Genomic DNA, 14,132 nt, shown 5'->3' with positions numbered 1-14,132 from the left:
GCTGGATCACGTCATACCAGAATCATTGGCCATGGAGCCGGGTGTTGGATTGTTAATCCTCGCTTCACTTGTTGGAAAAGTGGGAGTCATTCTAGCTTCAATTACACCAGCCGTGGTTACTGCTCTTCCAAGTTTTATGTGGTCTATGCTTGCAGCACTGGATCAATCAAATTCAAATAGAGATCCACATTCTGATAAAAAATAGCATTCCCTAATAGGTAGCATTCTCTCTGTCCCTCAGGAATGATCATAAAGCGACTCCAGTGGTCTCTAAGCCTAAAATTGGATGACAGTATAATACTATAAATACAGACACAAAGCATGCAAGATACAAATTAATAAAACTCGAAATCCTGACCACAGTTTCAGTCATACAGTCACATCCTGACAGCGTTAACTGCCAATGCACCAGCTGCTCAAGCAGCACACCATTCCTTTAAGAAAATCCATTGCAGATAAATTAACACTCCCTTGAAAAAGGATGCTTCTTCCTTGGATTTTGCTGCATTAAACAATTATCGTTACCTTCATTTCCCAAACCAGAACTAGCTCTTCCTGCCTCTTAACCAAATAGTGATGGAACTGGGCCTGACACTGCATCAGATCGTTTAATATTTCCCATGCCACATATTATACAGCCTGGTGATGAAAGAGCTGAAAATTTTGCACCACATAGATCACAGACATCATGTCCTATTGTTGGCAAGCGGCCAAGTGTTGCAGCACAAAACTGTGAGGCATCCTCTGTTGGATCAATGGATTTATCAGTGAGACCTCTTTGTGCGCATACATTGATCAAGCTTCTGAGTTCATCCTGTTTGTTAGGAGGGGCCTTCGAAAGGAGAAGATCAAGGTTAGATTTTGCAAATGCATAGTTCTGCACGTCATGTTCCTTTTTATAGCAGTTCGGATGCAACTTATCCGGTGCTTTGCAAGAAGAGGTAAAGAGCCAAGATGGCGAGAAAGTCTGGCCATTTCCTCCTTCACACTGACAGCACTAGGCCCTTGCACCCGCTGTAGACGAGAAATTTCCTGCATATATCCAAAATCGTCTAAATTTTAAGGGTAGACACATCTACATTTCCATTTATTTAGCCAGAAACTCTTCTTAAACATGACAGATTACCTGAAGTAATAAGACAGCAATCTTGTACTGTGCACAAATTGAGGCTTGAGCTCTAATGTCAACTCCTAGTGACTGATCTTTTGCCAATGCTAAGAAAGCCTCATCCATACAGGACATTGCATCTGAAAGTTGGTTTTGTTCAAGATGAGCAAGTCCAGCTTTAAAGCACTTTGATGCTGCAGCTCCACGAGGCACCTGAAAGATGAGAGCATGGTTTTACTCCAATTTTATCAACACAGGACAAAATATAAACAATTTGAATGTGACAGCACCAAAATATTCCAAGCCAGATATGTCCAGGAATATGACACTATTAGGAATCCAAAAACACCATTTCCTAAAGGTTAAAAGTTAAAACCCAAAGAAATGGTGGACAATTAACTTTGACCACATCATGCTGACATTAAAACAGAATTTATTCATAGAACATTACCTGTCCTGGTCGTACAGCAATTGGTGGTGAGCTAAGACACCCAAGACTCATTGTATCACCTTTTGCAGAAGCAGGCAGTGGAGTTTCAGCATTATTCTTACTTGCTAGTGCTGCAGTAGGTGTTTCAAATATACCAAGATCAATAGGTGATGATGAGGTTGACACTGGAGTAACTTGTCCCTGTGGAGGAATGCCACCATCAGGAAGGCCCACACCTTGTACAGGTGTGCCATCCATTTACAGGGCAGAACTGATTCCACTGGGCTGGGACACTTGGGGAGGTACACCACTACCAAAGAGACCAAAATCATTTGGCAACCCTTGATAATTAAGAGGTTGTCCATTGCTGGGTGTACCCTGAAAGGTCTGACTTTGAGACTGATTGTATACCCCAACAGGAGGCAAAGATGCTGCAGCCTGTAAGGAAGATATTGTATTTTGGAAGAAATCCTCTGGAATTGGTCCAGCTGACACACCCATGCCCATCATCATTGGTGTTGGTTCTGGTGCTGGTACAGCCGAGGGTCCATTTTGAGGCACTAAGACTGAAGGTTGAGCTAAAATGATTGAGAGATCTTGTGATCCTCCAGATCCTCCAGAAGGTGATCTTGTTCTGCTGCCAGGAAGAGGCAAACTATCCCCAAGCTTAAACTGTTTGGTTGCTTCTTTAACTTTGTTCACATCAACAGTAGTTCCTGAGATTGGTTTATCACGAATTCTTATGCGTATCTTTCTTTTGTTTGATACTGTCTCATCCTCCTCACTGCTACTATCATCACCTCCATATAGGGGCTTCTTAAATTCTTCTTCAGCTCTTGCCTGCTGATCTGCAGCAGCATCTCCTTGGAATGCCTTATGAAGGCTCCGTGAAACAGTTACAGGAGGTCCCTTCACACTTCCTTCATCAGATCTCTTCAAGTTGCTTGATTCAGAATTAATCAAAGCCAGAGGTAATTCTTCAGTCTTGTATTCACCATTCACGCTTTGAGTGAATCTCTTCAGTGAAGTGTCATCTCTAACATCTATTATGGTGCCCCTACCTTTCATTGTGCCCAGGTAGACTCCAATATGATCAGGAATAATGGATGGAATGAACCCAGCAGAAGTCTTCATGTATGGCATGACTTCTCCAGAGAGTTCCCATTGTGGTATATTCTTTGACTCTGGAGGCGTCTTGATCTCCCAGTTGCCTCCTCCCCATTCTGGGCCTTTTGGGACCATACTTTCAGCTGCAAAATTTGCAAATATTCCTTGTGTCCATCCACTTGAACGAACTCTAAGAATCCTTTCACACTGGCACCTGAGTTCAGATTCTGCATCCATATCTTCCAACTTCTGTGCAAGGCGTCTCAAAGCACTTGGATTTAGATGGCAAACGAATAAATCAAGCATGCTCTCAAAATCAGACACGACCTCAAATGTTTCCTTTGCACTGTCAAACTGGCCATACCTGCACTTTAGTAATGTTAATTACGATTGACATAAATTTCTATCCATGATCTATGATACTGAAAGTTCACAATAAACATAAACCTTTTAAAGACTACGGAACTTTTTTCTATGTGAAAATGAAGAAGTTCAAACATACTTGATACAGGTTTGCCCCAATTGTCGAAAACGTTGGAACAGACGAGAAGTTGGGGGACACTGTGGATAATCCCTTGAACGCAAGAATTCATCCTTCAATACTGATAGAGCCATGGAAAAGTGGTGTGATTTAATCGCATAGTTGCACCGCAGCACCTAAAATTGGAAATAATCAAGAATAAATAAGCCTTTATATTTTGCTCAAGTGAAACAAGACTACCATTAGTGATGAAATATTCTAATTTGAAGCTTTGTCACCTGGGTAAACTGAGGAACAACTTGTGCCAAGGCCACAGCAAGATTTCCACAAACTGGAGGGCCATTTGCAAGGACATCAACTGACCTTTGAGTAAGTCGTAGACTATCAAACCTTCATCGACCAATAACTTGAAAAGTCAATGTTCACAAATGGCATTTCCATTGGAAACTAGTTTTATTTGATTGAGGCAGAGAACATAATGAAATGTATGAAAATGATGAACAAAAACAAAGAATGTAGCAACATATTCAAAACAAGCCTCTTTCAACCATGAGCTAAATTTGTGAGAAGTCAAAAAACCTGATTGAAATGAATCCAAAATTGTATGCAAAAAGTTCAAATGTTCTTTGCAAAGGAGTTGATTATATCAACGTCTTATTTTCACATCATAGTTCTCATTGCTGGAAACTTAGATCTTACCTGAAGGTAAGCTGGTACAGTATCTCTGAAAGATCAAGTTTTGACTCAAACTTTTGTTGCATTGTAGCCCATCCAATCAGAAGAGGTTCAAGAAGTCACACAAGGCGAGTTTTGATCTCAACTGATTGCTTCTGCCGAGGGTTTGCATCCATTGTGCATGCCAATAATAAGCGGTCATTCAATGTACCCACCAATGCTGTATCAAAACAAGATGATTTTAAAGAAAAAAATCAATATCCAGACATAAATAGAACCATGTAAAGAAATACAAAGAAAATGCAATCCAGAAATTCTCTTTGGTTTAGCTCACCTGCATATGGTGTATTAATGGTAACAACAGTCCGCGCTAGCCCATCCCATCCAAGAATCCCTACTGCAGTTGCAGTGGAAAATAAAAGTGCAGGACCAACCCACAACAAAGATCTGAAGTTTCTTGATGTTAAGGATTATTTTAATTTAGATAAAGACAGTAATTGTTATTAAAAAGCCGGAGGCAAGCATAGGATGTAACTCTTCACATAGTAAATTTGGAATCACTTCAGGATATTGGAGGAAAACCCTTATCAAATCAGGTTGAACTGCATGCTAAAATCTCAATATTTGCAGAGGCAATCATGACTCTATGTGTTGTCAAGATTCCTGAAACTTGTCCTGTTCGAGTTTCCTGCCATTGAACCTGAAAGAAGAAAACATTAGTTGATTATCCTCTAGTACAAATCCAAAAATAATTTCTTTACGAGTGAGAAATGCATTTATTGCATACACAGTAGTTTGGTAGGGAGGGATAATTAGCATGATGTCCTAAAAACAGGTAACCATGCAATGCTATTGTCAATCAAATCTTGGGTGGTTGGTAAAGCAAGGTTGTTTCATTATTTCATATCCTCACCAAGGTTCAAATCCCCTAAAGATATTTTTCACCTTGTGGACCATCTTGGCCCCAAGTCCTAAGTGAATTGGGTGGAATAGATACCCCCCACCTGTGGCTTCTCAGCCAAATGTATCATTCTAAAGTGTTTTAAGGCAGCTGCAACCTATTGTAATACTCCCAGATTGAAGAAGGGCATGTTTGCCACAGTGATAACAGGAAGCACCTTGTCAAAAAACTGTTCATATATAACGAAAAAAAAGCTATGCAATGTTATTAGGTTCAACGGAGACTCACATATTCATAATATTCAAGAAACAGTGCCAGTACTCTAAATTTCTCATATTTGTCCAATGAGTTTCATTGAATTCACACTTATAATAACTGAAAATGGGGATGTCAAGAGAATATCCTTCACAAATCAACTACAGAAAAGAATCTATGCAAAAAATACTCTTGCCAGAACAATGGCTATTTACCTAAATCACATGACACGATGACACAAGACATGGAGGACACGGAAATATGAGTGTCCAACACGAGACATGGCAACCCCAGAAACAGAACACGAAGGGACAAACTTGACATTTTTAAGGGTTTTAAATACACCAAAGTGATCCCACTTCTCTGATACAACTTAGCAATTGAAAGCCTTACCATAAAGATTCAGCAAACTCTGAATTTCTATTTCACAATTGCGCCACTATTTGCCTATCACTCCAGAAATGTAAATGTGATTCTTGCCAGCACTACACTTTAATTCCAAATTCTAATTCTGTGAAAATAGAAGATACTGCTGAAAATACAAGCTTACCATTGAATGAAGTTTATATTATTATGTGGATGAAACTCACTACGAAGACTGACTCTAACTCTATACACTCTGCTACAGGATAACTAAATAAAATAACACTGGCTAAGATGCTAAGATCAACTTGGCTCAACCAAACTACCTAAACCCCATAACCTCCAATAAACAAGTCAGCTCTCCAGTATACTGTCTCTGTTGAAGATTTCCCACGAAATTGGTGGTTTTGTCAATTTGACTAACAAATTATGGCATCTCCTGAGAGCATCACCACATAATCTCGTCTTCACGGTGGTCTGTCCCTACAGCAAAATCCAAAACTCTAACTTAGCTTCAACTACAGCCCAGTGCATTACTGTCTTTGCTCATTGAGACAGATATTCACAATCACATGAATGTCAAGTCCACGTGAACTCAATTCCCGTGTATTCTGATTGCATCAGCCAGCATGCACAGAATAGCCAATGGAAGCTTCCATTTCTCTAGCAGCATTCATTGTGATTGCTACATGACAAAATGATTTTGATCATCCTCGACAGCTCTGATGATGGTAACTTTGCAAGTCATCACTTGATTGCAGCAACTCTCGCGATCCATATTCTCCTCACAGGCATGGGCATATGCCCACATAAACTTCATTCACTGATGCAAGCAGCATATCTCCTTATTCCCTAGAACAAGAATATCCCCACATTCTAACAATCTTCACCTAAGTGTCACAAGACACATACATGGGTTTTGATATGCTCTGACAACCCTTTTTTAAATCTAGGATTCCTAATTTCCTACGCTATTCAAACTCCATCTATTTAGCCTCACAGGTCAGTTTGCCTTGGTTCATTTGTCCAAATTGTGAGTGTGAGGTTGCAGTTCCTTCATGCCTTCTCTGATCACATCAATCCCTCAACTCCTTCACCCACTTCCTGGGGTTCTCCTCACTATGGCGTTGATGTTGTGTGAGTTTTAAACACACAAGTATGGACATGAATACACATAAGAATAAAAAAGATTGGTTTTATTAGGTAATGCAATGTCTCATTACATAGTAGAAGAGGAGTATGTTACATAACTCCCAAATACCTAGCCATTTAACTACTACATTAAATAACCCATCATTACATCACTTTACTATTAAGACTTTATTAGACACCTAAGTCCTAGTTAATATGTCTAAGTTCTAATTATGACCATTATTTACTAAAGGGACCACCATTGGTGTGAAGCATGAAGTTCAATGAAGCAAGGGAAAATAGAAAGCTGCAATGAAGACGTACCAGACGGAAGGTTGACCCATTGAACCCAAAACCACATGTATCAGAGACTGAGGTTGATACAATGGACCAAACGCAATCACAAATGCAGCAAGCAACACCTCTGGACCCACAAACTCTGCTACATCTGCCAAAGCATTTTTGGGTCTGGATTGTTGAATTGTACAATGTTGTCTTTGCCTTTCCTCTGCACTGAAAAGGTGTCATGTTTAAGGACAAATGGATGATCTACTATGTACGTAGGAGTATGCAGGATGTGATCCAATGATGCTGTCAGAAAAGATTTCATGATCAACTAGGGAGAAGTTTATGCATTTGGATCAGTTCTGGCTATCCCTATTTCAGATAAGATTGCCATTTTTGGGTAAGATGTTGGGGGCTCAATACTCTTCACGTCTGAGCCAAAGTGGATGAAGCGAAAAAACTTAAAGTTGTTGTGCTTTAAAATGTATTGTAAGTAATATTTTTATTAATAAGATGAATGCACAAGAGTGCTGAATGTTTGTAGTGTCCCAAATCAATTAATTATGAAACAGGCACTTCATATTAAACTATCATGTATTTTCCAGAAGATTGCCATGTAAAATCAGAACCATAAATCTATAAATTGCACTAAATCTCATTAAAAGATCACAACATGAGAAACAATGAGAAATGCAGCAACCAAAATCAAGCTTTATTATGTATAGATTTAAAAAATGATTGTCAATGCAATAGCTGGGAATAATTCTCCGGTCTCCAAACTGAAACAGAAAACCAATACACTGCAACCTATGAACCCTGAATGGATTCACCAAGGAAAGAGATGGGTACTCGCCCAATCTCTCTAAATCACCCGAGGGTTTTCGTCCTGGGGCTACCAATGGAGTAGAGAACCATGTTCTCAACCTCACATATACGAAACAATATCAAAACAAGATGTCCTCCAATAGTCTCCTCCTCCTCTTTTATAGATTTGATGGACTTCTCTAGAACCTTCTATTTTTTTTATTATTTTAATCATGGAGCACTTTTCCCTCTTTTTTTTTTGTAATCTATGGCAGGTCCTTTTCTATTAACTACAACCAGCAAAACTATGTACATACACAGAAATCCTCCATCCGCCCCGAAGGGAAACCGGGTAGGAGGACCTCCAAAAGTCAGAATTTGTCAACTTAATAGCCGAGAACATGCACAAACCAATTTAAAACTTAACTAAAAACCTACCAACAAACTAGAGTTATCTCCTTAATGACTGTTACATTCCATAAACTGTATAGAAACTGATTCTAATGGTCCTAACATTTAAAATTGAAAACACAACAAAGCGTATCAATCATCCATGATCTCCAGTTTCACCTCTTCCTCGCAGTGCGCCTTGGTTATCAGCTTCAGTATACTTTTGATGTCCTCAAGTTGTCTATCCTGTTTCAGAAGCGCGGAACGCAAACTCTTCATTTCCTCTTTCAGGCTCGGGTACCCTTGCGCAATCTCCGTCATTTCTTCCGCAATTTGTTCCATTGCTTTGGCTAGCAGACACTTCATCACCCAGTACATATGCAGAGCCTGTTTATACTGGGAGAGGCGACCCCTGGTGTTACCTGGGTCCGGCATAAGAGAGCACCAATCTTCCATCTCAGGGTCAGAGGCCTCCTCCAGGACGCTCTTTTCCAAATTCTCTATAATTCTTCTTATCTCCACATTGGCTTCGTTGTTGTACGCGCGCTCAGCATCTCTGGCCATCTGTTTCATAGTTCGGCGCCCTCTTTTCCGCTGATTGGTGAACTAAGTTTCGATGTCATTGCTCACAGCTTGCCTGGTTCTTCCTCGTCCCCTGCTACCTCTGCCCTTGCCTCTTCTAGGATGGTGATCACGGGTATTACTCTGGCTTCCTTGGCCAACCTCGACCTTCCCTCTCCCCTTGCATTCTTCCTGCCCTTTCCTCATCTCACCTTCTCTGTTTATTCCTTCATCTTCCGTTCCCTCCTGTTCCTTCCTCCTAATCCTTTCCTCGCTCTCTTTAACCCTCTGATATTTATCCATTCCCTGAGTGTTGTCGTCCTCCTAAGTCCTTTGCTTAACCGGCTTCCTCATCCTTCTGCCAGCCTCTTCACTATCGGCTCTTACCTGCCTACCTCCCTCCGCCATAGTCTCTTGCTCTTTTCGGAAACAGGATCCACGAATTTTACACCAGGTCTCAACCACCTTCGCCACCTTGCAAGTCCTGAATTTATTAGCATCGATGTCTTCATCTGCTCCCTTTGATCTATTGCCACCTCGTCTGCCCGCCATCAACTGCTCGCCGCCGTTTCCCTTCCCTCTTATTTCCATAATTAACTTGGTGCCTTGTCTTGGGGTCCTCTCTTCCCTGTAATCTCTTCTTGCATCCTTTAAAATGATTGCCCAAGAGTGAGGCTTGTGCTGACATTCTCTGCCCTCCATCATTACTCTGCGCTGGGTCCTTTTCTCCACCCCGATCGGGGTCTGCTTGTATCCTTTATCATATCTATACTTTGTCATTATTGTCCTGATTGGTAATGGCCTTTAATTCCTCCCAACAAGTCCCTTCCAGCTGCGATGGCCATATGCTATCTACTTTGTCGTTCAGTTCATTGCAGCCCCAATTCGCCAAGTAATCAGCAACTCTATTGCCTTCTCTCCTAACATGATGGATAACCTTGTACTCAATATGTTTCATTGAATCTGCTAATTCCTGGATGAGGCCCGCTGTCCTCCAGCTTTTAGCCACCTGTTCCCATGCTTTCCCATCATTCAATTTTCTTATTGTTTCAATAACTAAAGTTGAATCCCCTTCTATTTCTAGTTTCCTGTATCCATTTCTTATTGCAATCTTAATTCCTTGGTACGCAGCCATGAATTCTGCTTCATTATTACTCATCATGCCTCCTCGGTCAGCATAAATCCACCTAGTTTGGCCTTGACTATCTCTGAAAATCCCACCATAGCCCGCCAGTCCTGGATTTCCTTTTGATGCTCCGTCAAAATTAAGTTTGATAAAGCCTCCCTGAGGGCGAACAAACACAGTTGGGCTTTGGTTCTGTATATTATGGGGTTTTTGCTGCTGAGGATAGACCATCGCTTGATCTATATTTAACTTCCGTAGAATTCGGTCCTCTTCCACATTAGTATTCCAATCCTCCTGGTTCCAGGTATCCGAAAGGATTGTTTCTCTTATTAGATTTTGCGTTCTTTGCCATAGCTCCTCCGGAGAGATAATCTTGTCTTGGAATATCCTTCGATTTCTCTCTTTCCAGATGGTCCATATGTTGAATCCTACAGCCAGGTTCCAGGCTCTTCTCACAACCGGACTTTGAAATTGTCCCCTTCCCCATTGGAAGATAGTTTGGACAACATTTTGGGGATTACGGTTCATCTTTCCAAAGAGGCTGCTAATATTTTCCCACTGTTCCTGAGCTATTGGACAAGAGTTTAGGATATGTTCCTGGGTTTCTATGTCTTTCTTACATAAGCTGCACCTTGGTGGCCCTTGGAACCCTCATTTCTGGAGTTGATCCCATGTCAGGATGCGTCTTTTTCCCACAAGCCAGGTGAACATTGTGACCTTTGGCCACCATTTGTTGTTCCATAATTGTTTCCAATCATGAGTCTGTTCTTCCAACGTTTGTTTAGATTTTATGAGGTATGCTTCCTTAACCGTGAAGGAGCCTTTTGTAGATCCGCCCCATCTGAGAATATCCAGCCCATTTCTCTTTTTGATCCTTCTGGAATCCATCTCTTTTATTATCCTTGTTTTAAGATCATCACTAGTATTATTGTCCCAAGCTCCAGGGTCTTTCCATTCCCTCCACATCTCATTTTCGCCTCCTTCCTTCCAATAATCATTTACATAGGTTAAGCCTTTGGCCTTAGCTTCTCTGTAGATGGTTTGCAGCCCCTGAATATCCACCATTCTTTCCCTCTGCTGCCAGGCTTCTTCCCAGAATTTTGTTGTCCTTCCATTTCTGACCTCCCAAAAAGCATGCATATTTATAATGTCTCTGTTCTGGCATGCCAGATCCCATATCGTAGATCCCTTTGGCATCTCTTCCTTTCTCAAAATTCCTTCAGCTGTGGTTGGCATTGAATATTTCTGCGTCCATATCTCTTTCCATAAGTCTTTACCCCCCTTCATCCAGCGCCACCATAGTTTCGCCGCTAGGACTTGGTTCAGCAGAAGCGGATCTCTTACTCCTAGTCCCCCTGCCTCCTTTGGTTTTGTTAGACTATTCCAAGAGATTAAGGCCCACTTCTTCTGCTGTTTTGGCCCTCCCCATAAGAAGTTCCGGAAAATATCAATCATTTTGGTACTTACTCCTTTCGGAACTGCCATAACTGATAGAGGGTATATTGGGATTGCTTGTAGAGTTGATTTCAGAAGAACTAGACGGCCTGCTATGTTCAACGTCTGAAAGGACCAGTTAGATAAACGATTCTTGAGCTTCTCAATAATTGGTTGCCAATTAGCAATCCTTAGCGGACTTACGTCAAGCATAGTTCCCAGGTATTTTGTTGGAAATTCTCCCTTTCTGAACCCCAGGGTTCTTGTCAAATGGGCTTTGACAATTTCAGGTGTGTTGAAAATAAAGGTGTTTGACTTATCCTTATTAATTTCAGTACCCGATGCTTCCATGAATAAGTCTAAGACCTCTTTAATCCTTTTGACCTCTCTCAGGGAGACCTTACAAAAAATCATGATATCGTCTACGAACTGCTGGTGAGTGACAGGGATATTATTTCCCCACAGCCTTAGCCCTTTTAATTTCCTCTCTCTGAGCTCTTTTTTGATATATCTACCCAATCCCTCAGCCGCTATTATAAACAAGAAAGGTGACAGGGGGTCTCCTTGGCGCAGGCCTCTTGAAGCATTGAATGTCATAGTTGGAGAGCCATTCATTAGAATGGAAAAATTAGGCGTGGAGATCATGCTGAGTATCCAATTCACCCACCTGTGACAGAAACCATAAGCCAGGAGGATTGACTCTAGATAGCTCCAATTTAGGCGGTCATAAGCTTTGGATAGATCCAATTTTATCATCATGCCTGGTTCCTTTTTCTATTTCAATGAATGTATTACTTCTTGAGAAACAACTAAACCATCTAGGATTTGCCTCCCTTCGACGAACCCGGTTTGTTCTGGGGATATTATGCTGGGGAGGATTGGCTTCAGCCTTTTGACCATTAAGGTGGCTATAATCTTATAGATGACATTACAAAGGGAAATTGGCCTAAAACCCTCAGCAGTTTCCGAATGAGCTGTTTTAGGAATTAAAGAAACAAAAGTAGCGTTGAGACCCGGCCATACCTTTTGCTGTCTGCGCGCTTCCTCAACAACTTCTAGGATTTCCCTTCCTATGAACTGCCAGCTTGCTTGGTAGAATTCAGCCGTAAATCCATCAGGTCCTAGGGCTTTGTTTCGTTTCATGCCTTCTACTATTTCCTCAACTTCCTCCAAGGTGGCTGCTCGCATCAAGGCTAAGTTTTGGTCTCTGGTTACCAAGTTTGGAATTTCATTGCTTATCCTACCTATGGCCTCCTCTCTATTCCTCTGAGGTTCAGTGAGAATACCTTTGAAATGTCCTACCAGTTCCTGCTCCAATTCTTCATGCTGAGTTATGCGCTGGCCTCCCCTGTTTTTAATTGAGAAGATCCTATTTCTCTGCCTGTGCTGGATCATGGCCTGATGGAAGAACTTCGTATTCCTTTCTCCTTCTCTAAGCCACTGGACACGTGACTTTTGTTTCCATAAGATCTCTTCCTGTTTTCTTCTTTCCTCAAGTTGGCTTATTACCATTCCTTCTTCTCTACTTCTCTCTTCATTTCTGCTCTCTGTTATATTCAGTTGTTGTAATTCATTCATTTTTTGCTCTAATCTTTGTTGATCTTTGAATATGTCCCCGAATTCTTCTTTGTTCCATTTTTTTATTTTCCCCTTAAGTTCTTTCAATTTTAACTGAAAAGTTTGCATTTTGCTTCTCCCACTTTGACTGCTCGTGGTCCACCATTCTTCAACTTTAGGCATAAACTGTTGGTTCCTGAGCCAGAAGGCTTCAAACCTGAATGATCTTCTTTTGGGACTCTGTTTGAGGTCGATTTCTAGCTTTATTGGCCAATGATCCGAACCTATTGCAGGAAGAATCATTGCCTCTATGTAGACATCTTTCATCATGATTTGTTCTGAAACTAGGAATCTGTCCAGTCTAGAAGCTATTTGGTTTGTTCCTCCTCTACGGTTATTCCATGTGTATATACCATTTATGGTTTGAATATCCACCATTCGCTGCTCCGTTATCATGTCTCTAAAAGCTTCCATATCCTGGTCTGTTCTTTTTAATCCTCCTCTCTTCTCTGTTAAAGACACAATCATATTGAAATCCTCACCGATTATCCAAGGCATTTCAGGATAAAGTCTTCGAATTGATTTTATATTCTGCAAAAAGCCTTTGCGTTCATTGGGAGAGTGTGGACCATACACTCCAGATAAAGCAACCCACTCAGAAGACCCTATCAAATTAAACATACCTGAAAGGATTCGTGGAAAACTAATCCAATTCCTGAATTGTATTTCCTCTGGGTTCCATAAGATTGCCAGTCCCCCGGCACTGCCTGCCGCATCCTGCCCCATAATTTCATACCGGATTTTCCATCTGCTAATTATTTCTTCCATTTTTTTCATGCTAATCTTTGTTTCCTAGACTATCATTATGCTTGGCTTGTCTTTTTTCAATCTATCTCTCAAATGTCTTTGTTTACCCCTACTGTTAAGACCTCTAATGTTCCAACTTGTAATTATCATTTAAATAGTTTTGAGGTTTGATGGAATACCTCTGACAGAGGTATTACCCTTCCTGAATTCACCAGCGTTTCTCCCACTTCTTGAATTGTTTCGCTTAGTGAACGTCGTCCTCTTTTTTTCCCTACTTTGCCAGAGCTGCCCAATCCGGAGTTTTGAGTCCCTTGCTTTCCTGTCTGATCCAGTTTATTTGCTGCATCTATCCCCGCTTTTTCTTTATATCTTTGAAGAGCTTCTTTGTATACTTGTTTCTGTTCCTCTGGGATAAACCTTTCATCCAGATATCTCCATTCCTGTAGCAATTTTCTCATTATGCGCTCTTCTTCCCCTCCTTTCTCTTTCTGAGAGTCTACCTCCATTTGGATTTGTTCATCTGTTTGTTCTCCCTTCTCTTCTAGTCCTCCTTGTGCTTCTTCTCCTTGTCCTGTTTCCTTTTTTTCCGTTTCCTTTAATATTTCCATTGGTTCCTCCTCGCTTTCCTCATTTGCCATCTCTATTTCTTCTTCCTGTAGGGCTTTGAACTTATTTTCCGTCTCCAGGGGGCTATTTTTGCTGGTTTCTTGTCTCTGA

At 41.0% G+C, this 14,132-nt stretch overlaps 1 protein-coding gene across 1 annotated transcript in view; it reads right to left on the bottom strand.

Annotated features, from left to right (window-relative positions):
- Positions 1-554: 554 nt before the first annotated feature.
- LOC149222349 (uncharacterized) overlaps positions 555-14,132 on the bottom strand; it is a 128,557-nt gene continuing 114,979 nt past the window's right edge. Inside the window, 9 exon segments of the mRNA XM_089387573.1 lie at positions 555-885; positions 888-1,032; positions 1,127-1,321; positions 1,560-3,009; positions 3,148-3,302; positions 3,405-3,516; positions 3,826-4,021; positions 4,136-4,253; positions 4,373-4,501. Of these exon segments, the coding sequence (XP_089243699.1) occupies positions 563-885; positions 888-1,032; positions 1,127-1,321; positions 1,560-3,009; positions 3,148-3,302; positions 3,405-3,516; positions 3,826-4,021; positions 4,136-4,253; positions 4,373-4,501 (2,823 nt within the window). The 3' untranslated portion in view covers positions 555-562.

This window comes from Pinus tabuliformis, chromosome Q (assembly GCF_031772625.1).
Source record: "Pinus tabuliformis cultivar Carrire ecotype Pingquan chromosome Q, CPIR1, whole genome shotgun sequence".
Classification (NCBI taxonomy): Eukaryota; Viridiplantae; Streptophyta; class Pinopsida; order Pinales; family Pinaceae; genus Pinus; species Pinus tabuliformis.
Note: the sequence above shows the minus strand (reverse complement) of the source record. Positions and strands in the feature narration are given on the sequence as shown.